Source organism: Mustela putorius, unplaced genomic scaffold (genome assembly GCF_011764305.1).
Source record: "Mustela putorius furo isolate JIRA1106 unplaced genomic scaffold, ASM1176430v1.1 tig00000430_pilon_pilon_pilon, whole genome shotgun sequence".
In the NCBI taxonomy this organism is placed as follows: domain Eukaryota; kingdom Metazoa; phylum Chordata; class Mammalia; order Carnivora; family Mustelidae; genus Mustela; species Mustela putorius.
The window spans coordinates 21,295,039-21,310,828 of NW_025421377.1; the positions used below are offsets into that span (position 1 = coordinate 21,295,039).

Consider the following 15,790-nt stretch of genomic DNA (forward strand, 5'->3'; position numbering starts at 1 on the left):
ATTTAGACAAATATAAATTAGTCTAAAGTTAGTCTGAATTCCGCTCTCTAATACTGGCAATTTTCTGACCCATTAATCCATCCTACTTGTGAACTATTTCTATGCCATGAATATGCACATACTCGTAGTTTATGCAGTTCATGGTCTGTGCAACATACGGCATATTTTAGTTCCTTTTTGGATGAAAAGAGACGAATGGGAAGAAATGGTAAACCTTTAATTTCTTTGTCATTTAATGCTAGTGAATATCAGTACTGTCAGGAAAAATATTACTCTGATCAACTGTACTTACTGATCTATGGCTTTGGTGTTCCCTTTATCACATACGTCTGAATTTGTGGGCAACTCAATGGCTGGAAGCTCTGGTGTTGGAGCGGCGGGCATGAAGTAAATGCACACAAACACGTCCATGGGCGTTTTTTCTAGACAGCAGTCCTTAAACTTAGAATCCTTTGTGGATAAGTTGTCACAGATTTTTACTGTGTATTCAGGCAGCTATAAAAGCAATTGTGAGTTTGTGCACTATTAGTTTCCTGGTTGGCCTCATTAAAACTAAGGAAGGGTTAGGGAGACTTACAAACCCCGGCATGGTATATAGGAAAGGTTCTAAGTCAGGTTATAGAAAAACACCTGTTAACCCAGACCTGTTTTCTTAGTGGAAAAAGACCAGGTAATACTACATACCTATTTCTAAAGAGGTCCACAGACTTAGAGTAACCTTTATATAAAGCAACTCTTCAAATTCATATCCACTTGAAAGGATTATATAAATGAGAAATGGTGGGAAAAGAAAGCTGACACAGTTTATAACAGGTATAAACATGAGCAGTTTCCGATAATCTAAAGGTTGCAATATTGTTCAGTAGAACTTAATGATGAAGTGATCTGAGTCTATATTGTCCAATACTATTGAGCATTTGAAATACAGCTACTGGGGCACCTGGCTGGTTCAGTTGGTAGGGCATGCGGCTCTTGAACTCAGGGTGGAGGGTTCCAGCCTCATGCTGGGTGTAGAGATTACCTAAATTTTAAAAAGAATTTTTATTTTTATTTATTTATTTTTAAAATATTGAATTTACTTATTTGACAGAGAGTGACACAGCAAGAGAAGGAACCCAAGCAGGGGGAGTGGGAGAGGGGGAAGCAGTCCCCCTGCTGAGCAGTGAACCTGATCCCTGGGATCATGACCTGAGCTGAAGGCAGATGCCCAAAGACTGAGCCACCCGAGCTCCCCTAAAAAGAAATTTTAAACTATATGGCTAGTGTTACCTAGGGACTGAAGTTTAAATACTAAGTTTTAGAAATCATAATTAAGTTAAATAACTTGTTAATTATAATTAAACTGAATTGGGCTGTGTGGGTAGAGTAAGATCTCAGGAGTTAGATGATCTTGTCCTTGTGTATGGACTTTGCTTCTTACTAGTTGTAAAGCTTCAAATTATTCATCCTGGTTAACCTTGTTTCCTTATCTATAGAATGGAGTTAACAATACACTTAAAATTCATAAGGATTCATTGAGTGAGAAGCAACCTTGAGTGCCTACCACTCAGTACATGGCCCATGATGAGGATTCTCTTACCTCCTTGGCCATGCAGTCCTCAGAGGTGGACTCACAGCACTTGGAGAGGACTGTGTTGATCTCTTCAGCGAGTGGCAAGACATCTTCCAGTTCAGCGGTTGGCACTTTCTGGGCTAATTTTATGAGATGGCTAAACAGTTAAAAATGAATTGTTAGCTTACCCACATTCTGTTTTCTTGGTTTCATTATGAACCTACACTCTGGAGAAATAATGTTTCAAATCTTTGCCCTCAATAGCTGCATGGAACCCATCTGTTACGTGTGTGATGGATCCCATAGGTTAGAGCCACTATTCAAAATTCAGTCATCCCTAAGGCATCCTATTTTAAGCCCGATATGCAGCTTTTCTTCTTGCCAGATTTACCTCCTGAAAGCATGACTTTAAAATGTTAGATCTGAAAAAGCAATAAAGTACTAATGTCCCTGTTCATAACGCCAATGTCCTATTTTTGTGGCCCCTCCTTATACTTCTAAAAATGGCTTATAAATGCATTTAGAAACCACAGATTAAAAAAAAAAAGACCTATAGCCCTAAGCCACAGAATTAATAAATGTGATATTTTGGTATATAACTCTGGAGCATTTTACAACATCTATCAAGTATTAAGTATTTCATAAGGGATTACACTCTGCCAAACTATTGATATATTTGCATTTTTCACTTAATATACCAGAAATATTTTCTGTATTAAGTATTCTTTTTAAATTGTGGTAAAACACAAAACCTTGTTTGCCATCCTAACTATTAGTGTATATATAGTTCAGTAGTGTTAAAATTATTTACTGTAAGTAAATAGCTGTAAATATAACAGATCCCTAGAGTCTTTTCATCTTGCTAAACTGAAACTGCATACCCATTAAATCCTGACAGCCTCTACTCCAGTCTTTTGGGAGCTACCTTCTTTCTTTGTTTCTATGATTTTTCACTACTTTAGATACTACACAGAAGTGGAGTCTTACAGTATTTGTCCTCCTGTGGCTGCTTATTTTACTTAGCATAATGTCACTTAGCATTCATCCCTGTCGTAGCATGTGACAGGATTTTTTTCAAGGCTGCAAGATATTCCATTCTATGTATATTCTGTATTTGCTTTATTCATCTATCAATAGATATTTGGATTTCTTCTACCTCTTGGCTATTGTGAATAATGCTGCAATGAACATGGGTATGAAAATATCTCTTGGAGATACCCCTTTGAATAAAAAGTGAGATTGCTGAATCATAGGGTTCTATTTTTAAATTTTTGAGCAAACACCATACGGTTTTTTTATAATTGCTAAACCATTTTCCATTTCTATTAATAGTGCACAAGAATTTCAATTTCTCCATATTCGTGTCAACAGTCATTTTCTGTTTTGGTAGTGGCCATCTTAATGGGTGTGAAGTGACCTCTCTTTGTGGTTTGGTTTGCATTTCTCTTATGATTAGTAATGCTGAGCATCTTTTCATATGCTTGTTTGCCTTTTATATACCTCTTGGATAATTGTTTAAACAACATGATGAAACAGAATTGAATACTTTCTTATTGAGTTATGGCAGCCCCTTACATTCTGGATATTAAACTCTTGTTAGGTATACTTGCAAATATTTTCTCATTCTGTAGATGGTCTTTTTACACACAGAAGTTTAAGTTTGAAGTAGTCCTATTTATCTATTTTTTATTTTGTTGTCTGTCCTTGGTCATTTGTAAGAAATCATTGTCAAATATAGTGTTCTGAAACTTACCCTTTTGTTGTCTTATTCTAAGAGTTTTCTAGTCTTAGACCTCATGTTTAGATTTTATCATGTTTTGAATTTTATTATGTGTATAAGGGTTCAATTTCATTCTTCAGCATGTTGATATCCAATTTTCCCAGCACCATTTGTTGAAGAGATTGTCCCTTCTGCATGGTATAGTCCCAGCACCTTTGTTGAAATTCATTTGGCCAAATATGTAAGAGTATATTTCTGAGCTCTCTGTTCCATTAGTTCATATGTATTTTTTTAATGACAGTCCCATAACATCTTGATTATTATTGCTGTATAGTGTGTTTTGAAATCCTAAAGTCTGAAGCCTCCAAATTTGTTTTTCTTTTTTTGAGATTGTTAGGACTATATAGAGTCCCTTGACATTGCATCTGAATTTTAGAATTTTTTTTCTATTGCTGTAAAAATGCTATTGGTTATCCCTAGTGATTGCACTAGATCTGTACCATGCTTTGAATATTATGAGCATTTTAACAGTATTCTTCCATTCAATGAGGATGGAATCTCTTTCCATTTATCTGTATCTTCTTCAGCTTCTTTTGTCAGTACTTAATAGCTTTCATTAAATGTCTTTTTACAATAGCATTATAGCAAGCCATATAGCATTCTCATGTGGATACACTATAACTAAGAGAGTTTTCCTAATTTCCCTAAAATGGAGAATCTTCTAATTTTTTTGTATTTAAAAAGAAACGGTACAGCAATATATCAGCTAAGTCTTTGTTCACATTCAATACTATTTCCCTGGGATAAATTCCCAGACACTAATGCAAGTTAATAAGTTAATGATTAAGACAGATATACATTTTATGAGAGGTTTTGTATTATAAACCTTTATGTTCTATTTGCCAAATACACCATTGTAATTCAAAAGGAAAACTAGAGGGAAAATGCCATTTAATATCTGCATGTTTCTATTGAAAGATTATTTTTAAAGAACTTAAGAAAGCAGTTTCTATTACCACTAGAGAACCTTGGGATCTGATGCCAGCACAAAATAGTTTTTTTTTTTTTTCTCATTACCATGAGAGGAAAAAAAGCTTGTTGATCAGAGTAAAAAGAATTAGAGACTGTAGATACTGGAGAGATAAATCTGTGAAGTCTAGAAGTCTGAACTGTGTTAACATAGAAACTGTCAAAGTTAAAATATACTGTTAACAGTAGCCACACAATCAAAGTGAAGGTTACAAATAAAGTAATTAGAATATATTCACAAATCTTAAGAGATATACATTATATATACCACAAAACTTCATAGAACAAATAAGAATTTAGGAAGTCTCATGTAAGGGAAAAAAATAGGCAAAGGAAGTAACAAGTGATGAACAAACGAGTTTGTTTTTGTTTTTGTTTTTGTGATATGTACTAACATGAATACTGAAGAAACAGTTTCTAGTGGTCTACCAGTTTTCCCATCTGTATGTGGAAAGGTTAATTAAAAGCAAATCTCATGTTTTACCAACATAGCCTTATTTATTCATATTTTATGTAGAGGAAAAGAACTAGACTGTGTTTTTGTGAGTGATCGGAACGTAAGACTAAGGTGTATATATTTCATTACAAATATTTTCTCAGAGCATCCAAATATTACAGATACTGTAGAAAAAAATGGCTAAACATACTGGTGATGCTTAATCTTTACCTGAGCCTTGATTTCTCCTTCCCATAAGCAGCATATTGTGAGCAGACTCTATTTGACATGGTGGTGAGAAGTGATAAATGCTTCATCTGGAGTCTCTAGAAAAGAAGGGAGAGAATCCTATTAAATGGTTTAGATCCACTGAATACAGTGTGCAGGAAATTCTGAATTCTGATCAAAGAAACTTACTGATATTCCTTTCTAGAGGTAGTTATGTTTGTTTTGCTAGTGAACAACATGTAAAAGAGGCATTTTAGAAAGCTCTACTGATTCTAGAATCTGAACTTTCATTATTTAAGATGAATGGCATTAACAGAAGAAAAAAAAATAGAACATAACTACATAATCAAATGATACTTACCTCTTTCAAAAAGCATACTGTTGGGTGTGGTGAGGTACAGCAGGACCCTACCATGGAGAGGTAGCTCTTGGTGTAACCAACTAAGAGCGATAGAGGGGCTTGTCCATAATTAATGGAATATTCATACATAAATCTGTGGAGAAGGAAGTAAGATTGGCTAAAACATTTTGTAGGAAGCAGAATCTACATTTTCATAAGGCTTTTAATGGAGAAAAGGATTCATTACATTAGTTTAGTTTTATTATATAAAAAGCACCAAGGATTTAAAGAACAGGTTTTAATACTAGTCACATTTAATCAGTATTTTCATTAATTTCTCAAATTTCCATGTGAATTACTTAAGAGGAAAGGTTATTTGTCTCTTTATGGTTAGTGTTTACCAGCTGCATGGCCCATGGTAATTGCTTATTAATGTTGATTGAACAAATTAAAATGAGATACATTTACCTTTCATGATCTATCCCAGTTTACTATTCTTGATAATTATGTGTAGGCTCACTTATTTGCTGAAATCTAATTTTTAGGAACATAAGCCCTTAAGGGTCTATAGGATACTCTGAAATCTTAGGCAAAATCCTCTCTGAAATTTTCAGGGATGAGAAAGCCAATGGATTTTTTTTTTTTTAAATAAAATCATGACCTTAATTTCAAACTTCTAAAACCAATTTGAAGGACATTGCATTTGGCTTTCGTATATGTATTTTGTCATTATCATAAACAGAAGTGTATTGCTGTACACAGTTGAAATGTTTAATGTTCAGAAAAGCTTTTTTTTTATTATTCTTACATCCCTAGAAACAGTTGTGAACGTGACCTGCTATACCACGTAAGTGAACATGTAGCTTTGACCATCTCATTGTTTAATATTCATGAGTAGCCAGATTGTATATTCTTATATTAGCCTTGGAAGATTGCAAAAACTAACAAAAATAGGGGAAGCACCTATCTGATGGAGAATGTAAGGATTCTTCACATAAGGAGAATCCCAATAGCTGTCAAATATTTGAAAACATCACATAGAGAGGGAATCCAACTGATTCTGCTTCAGACAACAGAATCAAGTTTTGGAGTTTTAGAGAGTTGACTTCATCTATGTCTGAGAAAGACATTTATAATAATTAGCACTGATGGAGATGAGAAGTCTTGGGTAGGAGTCAAGTTCTTACTGGAAATTATCCAGGTTGCTATAGAAGAGGTGTTTGTGTAGAAAGGGTTAGATTCGACACTCTTCTGATATTTTATGTCCTGAGAACTTTCACTTAAGATAAAAGCAGCTTACTGCTCAGCAAAGTCTTTGGGATCTTTCCTGAATGCCTCACAGATTTCATCATTTGTTGGCTCTACGTAGGTAGGAAATTCTTGTGGCTGGTGCCTCAGGGTAGCCATGCAGAGTTTCCGTTCAAGGCCCTCTCTGGTACAGCACTCAGCAGTTCCTGGGTGTACTGGGAATGGAGAGTCCTTTTCACAGGACCTGGCAGACAATGCTGAAGTCTAGAATGAGAGGAGGGAAACAAGTCAACTCCTGTATGGAAGATTCCAGGCTCTTAGTTCTCCATTCAATATGTCATCTTAGTATTAAGTTTAAAAATTCTCATTAGTAACAAACCTTCCATGCCAAAAGCTTCATTGGATGTCTTGTCAACATGACAATTTGCAGAGTTATAGGCAAATACAGGGTCTTGGGGTAATAAAGGGCTCACTGGGATAGAAACAGAACCTTCACTAACAAGTGGACCGTGCTTGTAGCCATTAGAGGTTGTATCCTTTAGCTCCATGTTGCGCTAGGGGGATATTAAGGGAGGTCATTTGAAAAAGCTCCACTGGTGATTCTGATATGATCTCCCACCTACTTTCTGCTGCAAATACCCCAATGAGAAGGAGCACCTCCTTTTACTAAATGAACAGTCTCTTAATTCTGGACTGTGTTAGTCTTCATTTGTTGACATTCTCTTGCTCAGTGGTTCATGAGCCTGTTTTTGCATCAGCATCATTATGTATAAAATTAGGTGTCTGGGGTGTACGATGTAGAAATTCTGATTCATTAAGTCAAAGAGGAGGCCTAAGGAGCTGTTTCCCAAAGCCTCAAAGTTTATGCTGACATGCATAGCTTAAAAACCACCAGGGCAATTAATAATTTACTGCCTCCTCACTGGTGCACTGCCAGCCCATGGGCAGGTGAAACCCATGGTAAGGGCACTGCCAAAGCAACTGGAGTAGCAAAATGTTCTTCTTGGAAAGAATTTGATAATTGGAATAAATGTAGAATGGAAATTGTCCCCATATAAAAATTATCTGGGGATTTCCTTGGGCAAAAGTGCCTTGACATCCTTATATTTATTCTAGAAGTTAGTCATTTTTTAAAAAAACAAAACTTCTAAGGTTCTTTCCTATAAATGAAGGAAAGCAACATGATGAATTAGTTATTTAAACCAAACCTAAGCCTTTCCTCCTCTCCCACACCAACTTTCCATCAGACTCTCAGAACTTCGGAATTCCTAGGAACTCTTTTCTTTAATCTTTATCTCTTTTTTCAGTGAATTTCTTTTCCATTTCTTTCCCTAGAAAATCTTTTTTTTTTTAATTACCTCCTTGCAAAAAAAAAAAAAAAGTTCGAAAAGAGTCAACATGTTTTTAAAAATGCTTTGAACAAATAGAAGGTGTTTAAAAAAAGGCAGTACCATCTCTGTTTCATTATGATCTGTCTCTATAAACCTGGAGATTTTCTGTGGTCAGGGGATCAGAGAGGAAAGAACAGGAAATAGGAAAGTGTAATTGTCTTTCTCTGATTGACTTATTTGTCTTAGCCTAATATAGCCTCTAGTTCCATCCACATCATGGCAAATGGCAAGATTTTGGTTTTTTTGATGGTTGCATAGTATTGAACCGTGTCACTTCAGCACTTTAACTTTTGCATATGCACTTCAAGGGAGAGTCTGGTACATGATTATAGGGCAAATTTTGAACCCCCAAATAATTTGAGGTGAAACCAAATTATTCTGGGGGCATTTGGTACCAGTCTTAACATGACAGATGGATGCGTAGGAGTAGGCTTTTAAGAGAAACAATATATTATTACAGGAGGTTCATGAATTAATCTATTTCTCAGTTTTCCTATTTGAACCTTGTAGGACTGATGGCCAAACTGATTCATTACATTAGAATAAGTCTGGGCTCTGAGGGAAATGGGCTTTATAAGTATCTCAAACTTGGAGTAGGTGGAGTTGCTAAGATTTCTCGAAGATATGGAAGAAAAGCCTATCCTGGCTTCTTTCTCTGGGCCACCGTGGACATGGCCAGCCATGTGAACCTACCCTGCGGTCATAGCAGTCGGGGTCAGCCCCTTCGGCGCAGCAGGTTTCTGTCAAGGAGACAACTTCTTTCACAAGCTGACTGATCTGTTCAAATGTGCCACTGGGAAACTTTCTGCTATATAAGACCATTGATCTGAGGGGAAAAAAAAAGCCAATATATATAGAATTTTTAAAAATTTCAAATTTGCACAAATTAAAACATGAAATTTGTTCAGTCTTTAACAAGAATATTGCACACCTTGATTAGTGAAAAGAAAAGGAGGTTGGCCTTTGAAACTTAGTTTTTGTTCTAGGCAAACTTCTCTTGTGAAATGGAAGTTGGATTTGGGGTTTTATCTGAGCAGCCTCCTGTTCTTTCCTCTCTCAAGCCTCCCTAGTAGGACCCATTCTGTATCTTGTCTTTGTTCGCCACGGTCCTTCTATATACTCTTTGCATTCTCATTTACCTGAGAAAACTGTGCTTGTTCTCTTAACTCTTAATAAACTTACTGCAAACAAATTCTTAGACACTAGTAACAATAATTCAACTAGAAACTTTGAATGTCCCCCACTGGCCTCATGTCCATGCCCACACTGAGTTTGGGTTCTATCCTTTTAAAATGAGCAGAGAACAGTTCAGCATGCTGAGTTGAAGTTTCCTTAGACGTGGTTTCATTCAAGGTCAAGTAGATCAAGGTCCAGTATCCAAAAGCATGAGCAAACACCTCATACTTACAAGGATGCGAAATCATCTTTTCCCAGGTTGGCAAGTTCTTTACAAACTTTATCCTTTTCATAATCTCGGCCTAGGAATAAGAAATAGAAAAATCTATATCTTTTCCTTCTTGATGACTGCTCCATTGTATGTATAAGTCTTCTACAGGATTCATCAAAGGTGAAAGTGGCATTTTTCTCTCTATATATTTTCATTTTTGCTTGCCTTTTTAACTATTTTCTTACAGATGAATTTTATGGCCTACTATAAACTGTGACAGACAGCAGAACAAAAGCACTAATACTCAAAGTAGAAAAGTCAAATGAAGTCAGAACCCTTGACATGGCAATCTTTCTCATAGGCCCCTTCTTTACAATAATGCTAAGATGGAAATGTTTTATCCTTCCCTTCTTTGTATCCATGTCACCCAAGTCTTAAAAGAAATAATAAAAAGAAAAAATGAAGAGTATGTCTACACACATACTTAGTGGAGAGCTAGCCCCACCTGATGCAGAACTTTAAAGGATGTATGTGAACTCGTGTTGCCACAGTAACTCCATTATCCACCTCTGATTTCTATCCAGGAGTGGTAAGGATTCAGCTGAGGGGGAAAAATGGAAATTTGACCTCTTTCTCCAAAAAATAATTTGCCTGTGTTGTGGGTTTGGATGATTGGGTGGAGAGAGCTTCCCCTCACTTTAAGCACAGCAAAAGACTTAAAGGAAAACATGCAGACCCTGGTAGGTGACTTCTGGAGTCTGGGAATGATGACAGGTGTCTGGTTCAGACTAGAGAATGCTAGAGGAAGGGGTTGGTGACGTGGCCTGGAATAGCAAAGGAGAAAGCTTTGTTTGGGCAGCTTTATTGTGACCTGTGGGCCTAATGTAGATCAAGCAGGAGAGTAAGCTGGCCTGGAGTGGTCTTAATTTTGGGGTGGGGCTGAGCTGTCTAGAGGGCAGTTGGCTGCCAACAGTGTACATCTCTGTGCAAAGGTGACAACTTGAAATCTGAAGGTGTGGCTGGATGTGAGAGATCCCAGAAATGATAGGAAAGAGTGCTACAAAGAAACCATAAAGGAAAAAAAAAATCAACCTGGAATATCTCCCATAAGCAGGGGAAACACTCTCTCACAAAAATGTCCCTTGAATTAATGTTTCTGCTGCTTATCTCTCCTGCTGACTTCTCCCTGCCCTATGTTAACCTTGGAAAAGGTAAAAACTAGTCTAGAGAATGGGAGGAAGGAAGAGGGAACAGAAGTAAAGTGTATGTGTCTCTTGTTGCTGCCACAGGCAACAGGACTGATATGGGGTGAGTAGCTTCAACTTCAAAACAACTTGCAAATGTTTGACTATTATACAAACCAGACATTCCCCCAGGACTGTTAGGAGGTAGTTATTTTGAGGTTCAAAAGGACCAGAAGACCTTTTTAAGTGAACGGAAATATCACTGAACCTTCTCTTGGGTCTGTTCAAATGGTTGGGAAGCGATAGGTCCCACAGGAGGAGATGACTTTTTTATTAAGTCCCACTCATTCAGCATACCTACTACCTAATAAAACAGGGTGAGTGTGTAGAAGCCGTCTGTGGGGTTATTTCCTGATGTATCACTTTTGCAAGCAAGTCTAGGAAACATTCCAACATTTCATGATACAGCTTTTGGGGAAAAAAATGTAAGAAATATATAAATGGCCCAGTTTCTGGTGTGTTAAGATTTGAATAAGTTATTTTTCCTGGAATTTAAATGTTAAGCCATCCATCTCAGGTGACATAATGGCAGCTTCTGTCATGACTTTGACACTGGGCATGACCTTGCCTCTCACAGTTCCATCTTTGAAAGCATGAACATAAGGAAGCCAGGGAAGAAAGTGGTATTTGATGGTTTGGAATAGAGGTGGTGGTGCTTGAATACAAGCTGGGGAAAAATTTTTTGTTCTTGTATTTTTGTTCTTTTTCCTTTTGAGAAGGTTCCCTTTAGGATGTGTTAGACTTAATGGCAAAAGTGGAGGAAGCAGTTCCCCCTCCATCTTTCAGGTGGACAGCTCAAAGTATATTACTGAGGTGGAAAGAGTCAGAGTCGAGGGACGAAGACATTCTTGAGCAGCACTTTGAGCGAGCTCGTTATTACAAATTCCATCAAAACCCTAAAGGGTGGGAAGGAAACTGCAGGATCAAATGTCATGTTATCTTGAAAAGTAGGACAAGACAGTGGGATTGTTAACGTTAACAGCGGAGTATGAAGAACTACTTGGAATGAGCCTGTTACAGCTGAGGGCATTCACATCTCGTACATTTTCTGAAATGTATCGACTAGTTTACAAGGTTGGATGTTGTCACTGTTTCCAAAGGTCAAAGAGGGCCAAAAACTTCCACTAATCATTAACGGTATCCAATGAGACCAGCGATTCGGGCATGAGGAAAGAACTTAGGTGAGAGCGGTCCTCCTATAAGGAAGAATGTGCCATTAGGATGTCCATAGAGTTGTTTTATGTTGTTCTTAATGTAGAACTAGGAAAAATAGCTGGATGTTAGATTTTAGTTCAATGTGTGAGAATTGTTTTTATAGCCGTGACTCATATATGATGAACCACTTTTTAAACAGGTGAATTTGTTTTGCCCTGGAAATAATCAAGTGGAATTTAAATAACCATAAGTATTAAAGATTCTTGAATGTAGTACCAGATTGGGTCTTCATGATCTCTGAGATCACATCCGAAAGTTTACAAAATAATTCCTTTTAGAAATTATAAATTATATGGACACCCCTCCCCGCCAAAGCTTACTGTGTTTTAAACCACAAAAGATAGCTCCAACAAAAGCTTTTCTCTTTTTAATGCAGAGGAGCTAACTCTGTTTAATAAACTTTCCCTATAAAAAGAGGTCATTTTTGTTACTTTGATTGCAAACAATCAATAACATGAAAAGTGAGAGCCAGTATTCAAATGATGCACCTCTGATGAACATTTAAAAAAATATTTTGTTTCTAGACTTCTAGGGTCAGATTTCTAACTTGACCAAAAAAGAAGTTTCAATATGTTATAGGAATGGGAAAACATGTGAATGTAGTATCAGTAGATCCCACAGATTATTCTGTTCAATAGCTTTAATTAAATTAACTGGTGTTTGCACTAAAATGCCTTAGAATCAACTGGTGTTAGATACTGCTTTAGTTAGAATGCAAAATAACAGCATCAAAGTGTGGAAACTTGATCAACTAATGACTTAAAGTTGTTTGGGATCGATTTTTGCTGAAAATTCAGCCTTGGGCTTGATAGAAGCAAAGAAGGAAGCTGGGAAGAAAGTCACTGAGAAAGTGTAGAATTAAAACATAAGGGTAAAAAGCTCTTAAAGAAATAACCTGTAGAGGAAGCTGTTGTACTGTGTATCTTTCAGGTAGAATACTCAGTATGTTTCTGTTTAAAACTTTTTTTTCCCACTTATTTATCTACCAAGATCTATAGCTTCTAAGTCCAAGTAAATATGTTCATCATTTTCTCATGGTCCAAAAAACAAGTACTGAAGTTAATTTCGATGTGATTATTACAAGTGGATTCCTTATTCCATGGAGTATTGCTAAATGTTTTCATACTGTTTGAATTCTCTTTGATTCATAGAATTAAATCCTATCTAGAATGAATTGTAAACGACATAGTCTGTTCTTTAATGTTCCATGTGGTTGTAAAGAAAGCAATCTGAACTTTGATATGGGCCAGGTAAATATTGGCATAATCTCAGTGACTGGTGAAATCATTGTCACATTAAGTGACCCCTCAGCACTCAATGTTTACAAATTTCATTTTTGCAATAGTCTGTCCCATTTCTATCTGTATTGTGAAATATTCTGGTAAGTGGTGTCTAATTCTAGACTTTTGAAAACTTGATTTATTTTCAGGAAGTTTTTATTGCTTCATTTCCTCTCAACACAGATAATGATATTCATACATGCAACAGATATATTTTGAAGACCTGTAGCAGGTATTGGGTTCAGTATTGAATATAAATGAATAGCAAAATAGACTTATTTCTGCCCTCATGGAACTTTCAATCTAGTGTGATAGAAGTAAGATACTACCATCTTGGTGCAAACTTTGCTTAAAAAAAAGATGGTGTATTTTTAAATGCTTTAGCCACTGTTAGAATATTTTTCTAAAATCATTTTGGTCCCTTACAAAAGCTGTTATATACCAGGAACAACGGCTATATCCTAAATAACGTTGATTTAATAAATGCTTATATAGAATGCTAGAAACTGTATTAAGTTGCTCTTTTCCTATTGTGTTCTGGAAAATTATGGTCTTTAAGAGCTCTGCTGGGCATTCTGTATTTTTTGTAATTTCATCCCTTTGGCATTTTCTTTTCCATTGTATGCTTATAGACTCATCTGTCAGAAAAGATCAGCATATTTGGGGGGAAATTGGAGGGGGACATGAACGATGAAAGACTGTGGACTCTGAAAAACAATCTGAGGGTTTTGGAGGGGTGGGGGGTGGGAGGTTGGGTGAGGCTGGTGATGGGTATTATGGAGGCACGTATTGCATGGAGCACTAGATGTGGTTCATAAACAATGAATTCTCGAACACTGAAAATAAATTTAAAAATAAATAAAAATAAAAATAAAAAAATAAAAAAGAGATATAAGAACAAAAAGGTACCCTGCAAGAAACTCTGAAGCCACCAATCCTTAAGGAATTGAAGTCTGGTAGAGAGAAACATGTAACACCAATAGTGCTCATTGCCATAGAGGAGATTGAAACAGAGTAATCCACACCTCAGAATGAAGAGGGCTTTTAGAAAGCTATTACTTGAAGTGGGTCATGAATAATGGGCAGGATTTTAACAGGAGTAGATGCATTGGAAGAAGTGTTTTGTGTGGAGAGAACAACTTGAAGAGTGATCTAATGGTAGTGAACCACAAGTCTGCTTGAAAAAAAAAAAAAAAAGCCCAATAAGGAAATCAAAATGTGGACTTTAACACATGTTTGATAGTCAAAGTTTTACTTTCTAGCTAATGGGGTATCTATTGAAATATATTCCTGTAGGGGAATTCAAGGAAAATAATCTTGGATTTAAGATAGTCAGTAGTACCTTTTTCATAAGGCTGTTCTATGAAATATGTTAATCTAAGTAAAAATGCTTAGCATCTCTCCTGCCTAATGTGATAAACACCCTGTGTTAACAACTTTTTATAGCAAAATTTAATGATGATATACATTATCAGATTCTATAATCTTGTGATATGGATATCCTGAGATTTTTTTTTTTTTTTCCCACAGTCCTTCTTGCCGGTGGTAGCTTAAATTACTTTCTGGTTAGAATATGGAAGAGAAATAAAAATAGAAAACTCCCAGAGAGCAGGGAAATGAGTTAACATGCACCCCAGTCATCTGGCGAACTCTTACCGGATCTGGCAAATAGAATGGTAGCCTGTCAACACTGAGATGCCTTGGCTCACTGCTTCTTTTCTCTGGGAAGTTTCATCTTGTCACAGGAACCAGAAACCTACTGTACTAGATTTTTATTGCTACTGTAACAAATTACTACAAATTTAGTTGTTTAATCAAAACAAATTTACTACCTTAGAGTTCTGGCAGAGGTTTCATTGGGCTCAAGTCAGTGTCAGTAGGACGGTGCTCTTCTTGGAGGCTCAAGGAGATTATCTGTTTCCTTGCCTCTTCCAGTTTCTAGGGCTGGCCTACATTTCTTAAGTCCAGACCCTCCTCTCCATCTTCAAAGTCAGGAATTTTGCCTCTTTTTTCCTTAGTCACACCTTCCTCTGTTCTGATTCTCTTCTACTTTTTTTTTTTTTTAAGATTTTTATTTATTTATTTGACAAACAGAGACCACAAATAGGCAGAGAGAGAGGAAGGGAAGCAGGCTCCCTGCTGAGCAGAGAGCCCTATGTGGGTCTTGATTCCAGGACCCTGGGATCATGACTTGAGCTGAAAGCAGAGGCTTAACCCACTGAGCTACCCAGGTGCCCCAGATTCTCTTCCACTTTAAAGTACCTTGTGATTACACTGACCCCACCCAGATAATCTGACATTATTTTTCTGTTTGAAAGCCAGCTGATTCCTTTTTTCTTTCTTTCTTTCTTTCTTTTTTTTTAATCTGCAAACTTAATTCCCTTTTGCAATGTATCCTACCCTATTCACAGCTTCTGGGCCTTAGATGTAGACCATTTTGGAGGGCCCTCATTGTACTTACCATATATTCTTATTTAAGCCTCAAGTCACTGTCAGTTGACTCTAAACAGACACCAGAAGTGTGGTGGATTTGTATCAGACAAATGAACCCTGGAATCCTACCAGTCCGTTGTATATGCTCAAACTCATCAGTTCATTAACCTCTCAGTAGTGATCCTGACTTTGATATAGTCCATCTTTTGGATCCCAGTTACCAGTTTACCAGGTTTTGTAGTGTATCTTAATATGAATTGGGGAAGAGATGGGATTTGATTAAGAAG

The 15,790-nt window shown here is 36.6% G+C and overlaps 1 protein-coding gene across 1 annotated transcript in view; it reads right to left on the minus strand.

Annotated features, from left to right (window-relative positions):
* Nucleotides 1–15,790, minus strand: part of GC (GC vitamin D binding protein) — a 31,369-nt gene that overhangs the window by 10,896 nt on the left and 4,683 nt on the right. The window contains exons 2-8 of the mRNA XM_004766298.3: nucleotides 9,353–9,422; nucleotides 8,638–8,770; nucleotides 6,606–6,817; nucleotides 5,327–5,459; nucleotides 4,969–5,063; nucleotides 1,580–1,709; nucleotides 293–495 (exon numbers count right to left, since the gene is read on the minus strand). Coding sequence (XP_004766355.1) covers nucleotides 293–495; nucleotides 1,580–1,709; nucleotides 4,969–5,063; nucleotides 5,327–5,459; nucleotides 6,606–6,817; nucleotides 8,638–8,770; nucleotides 9,353–9,422 — 976 coding nt within the window. The remainder of the gene's footprint in view (nucleotides 1–292; nucleotides 496–1,579; nucleotides 1,710–4,968; nucleotides 5,064–5,326; nucleotides 5,460–6,605; nucleotides 6,818–8,637; nucleotides 8,771–9,352; nucleotides 9,423–15,790) is intronic.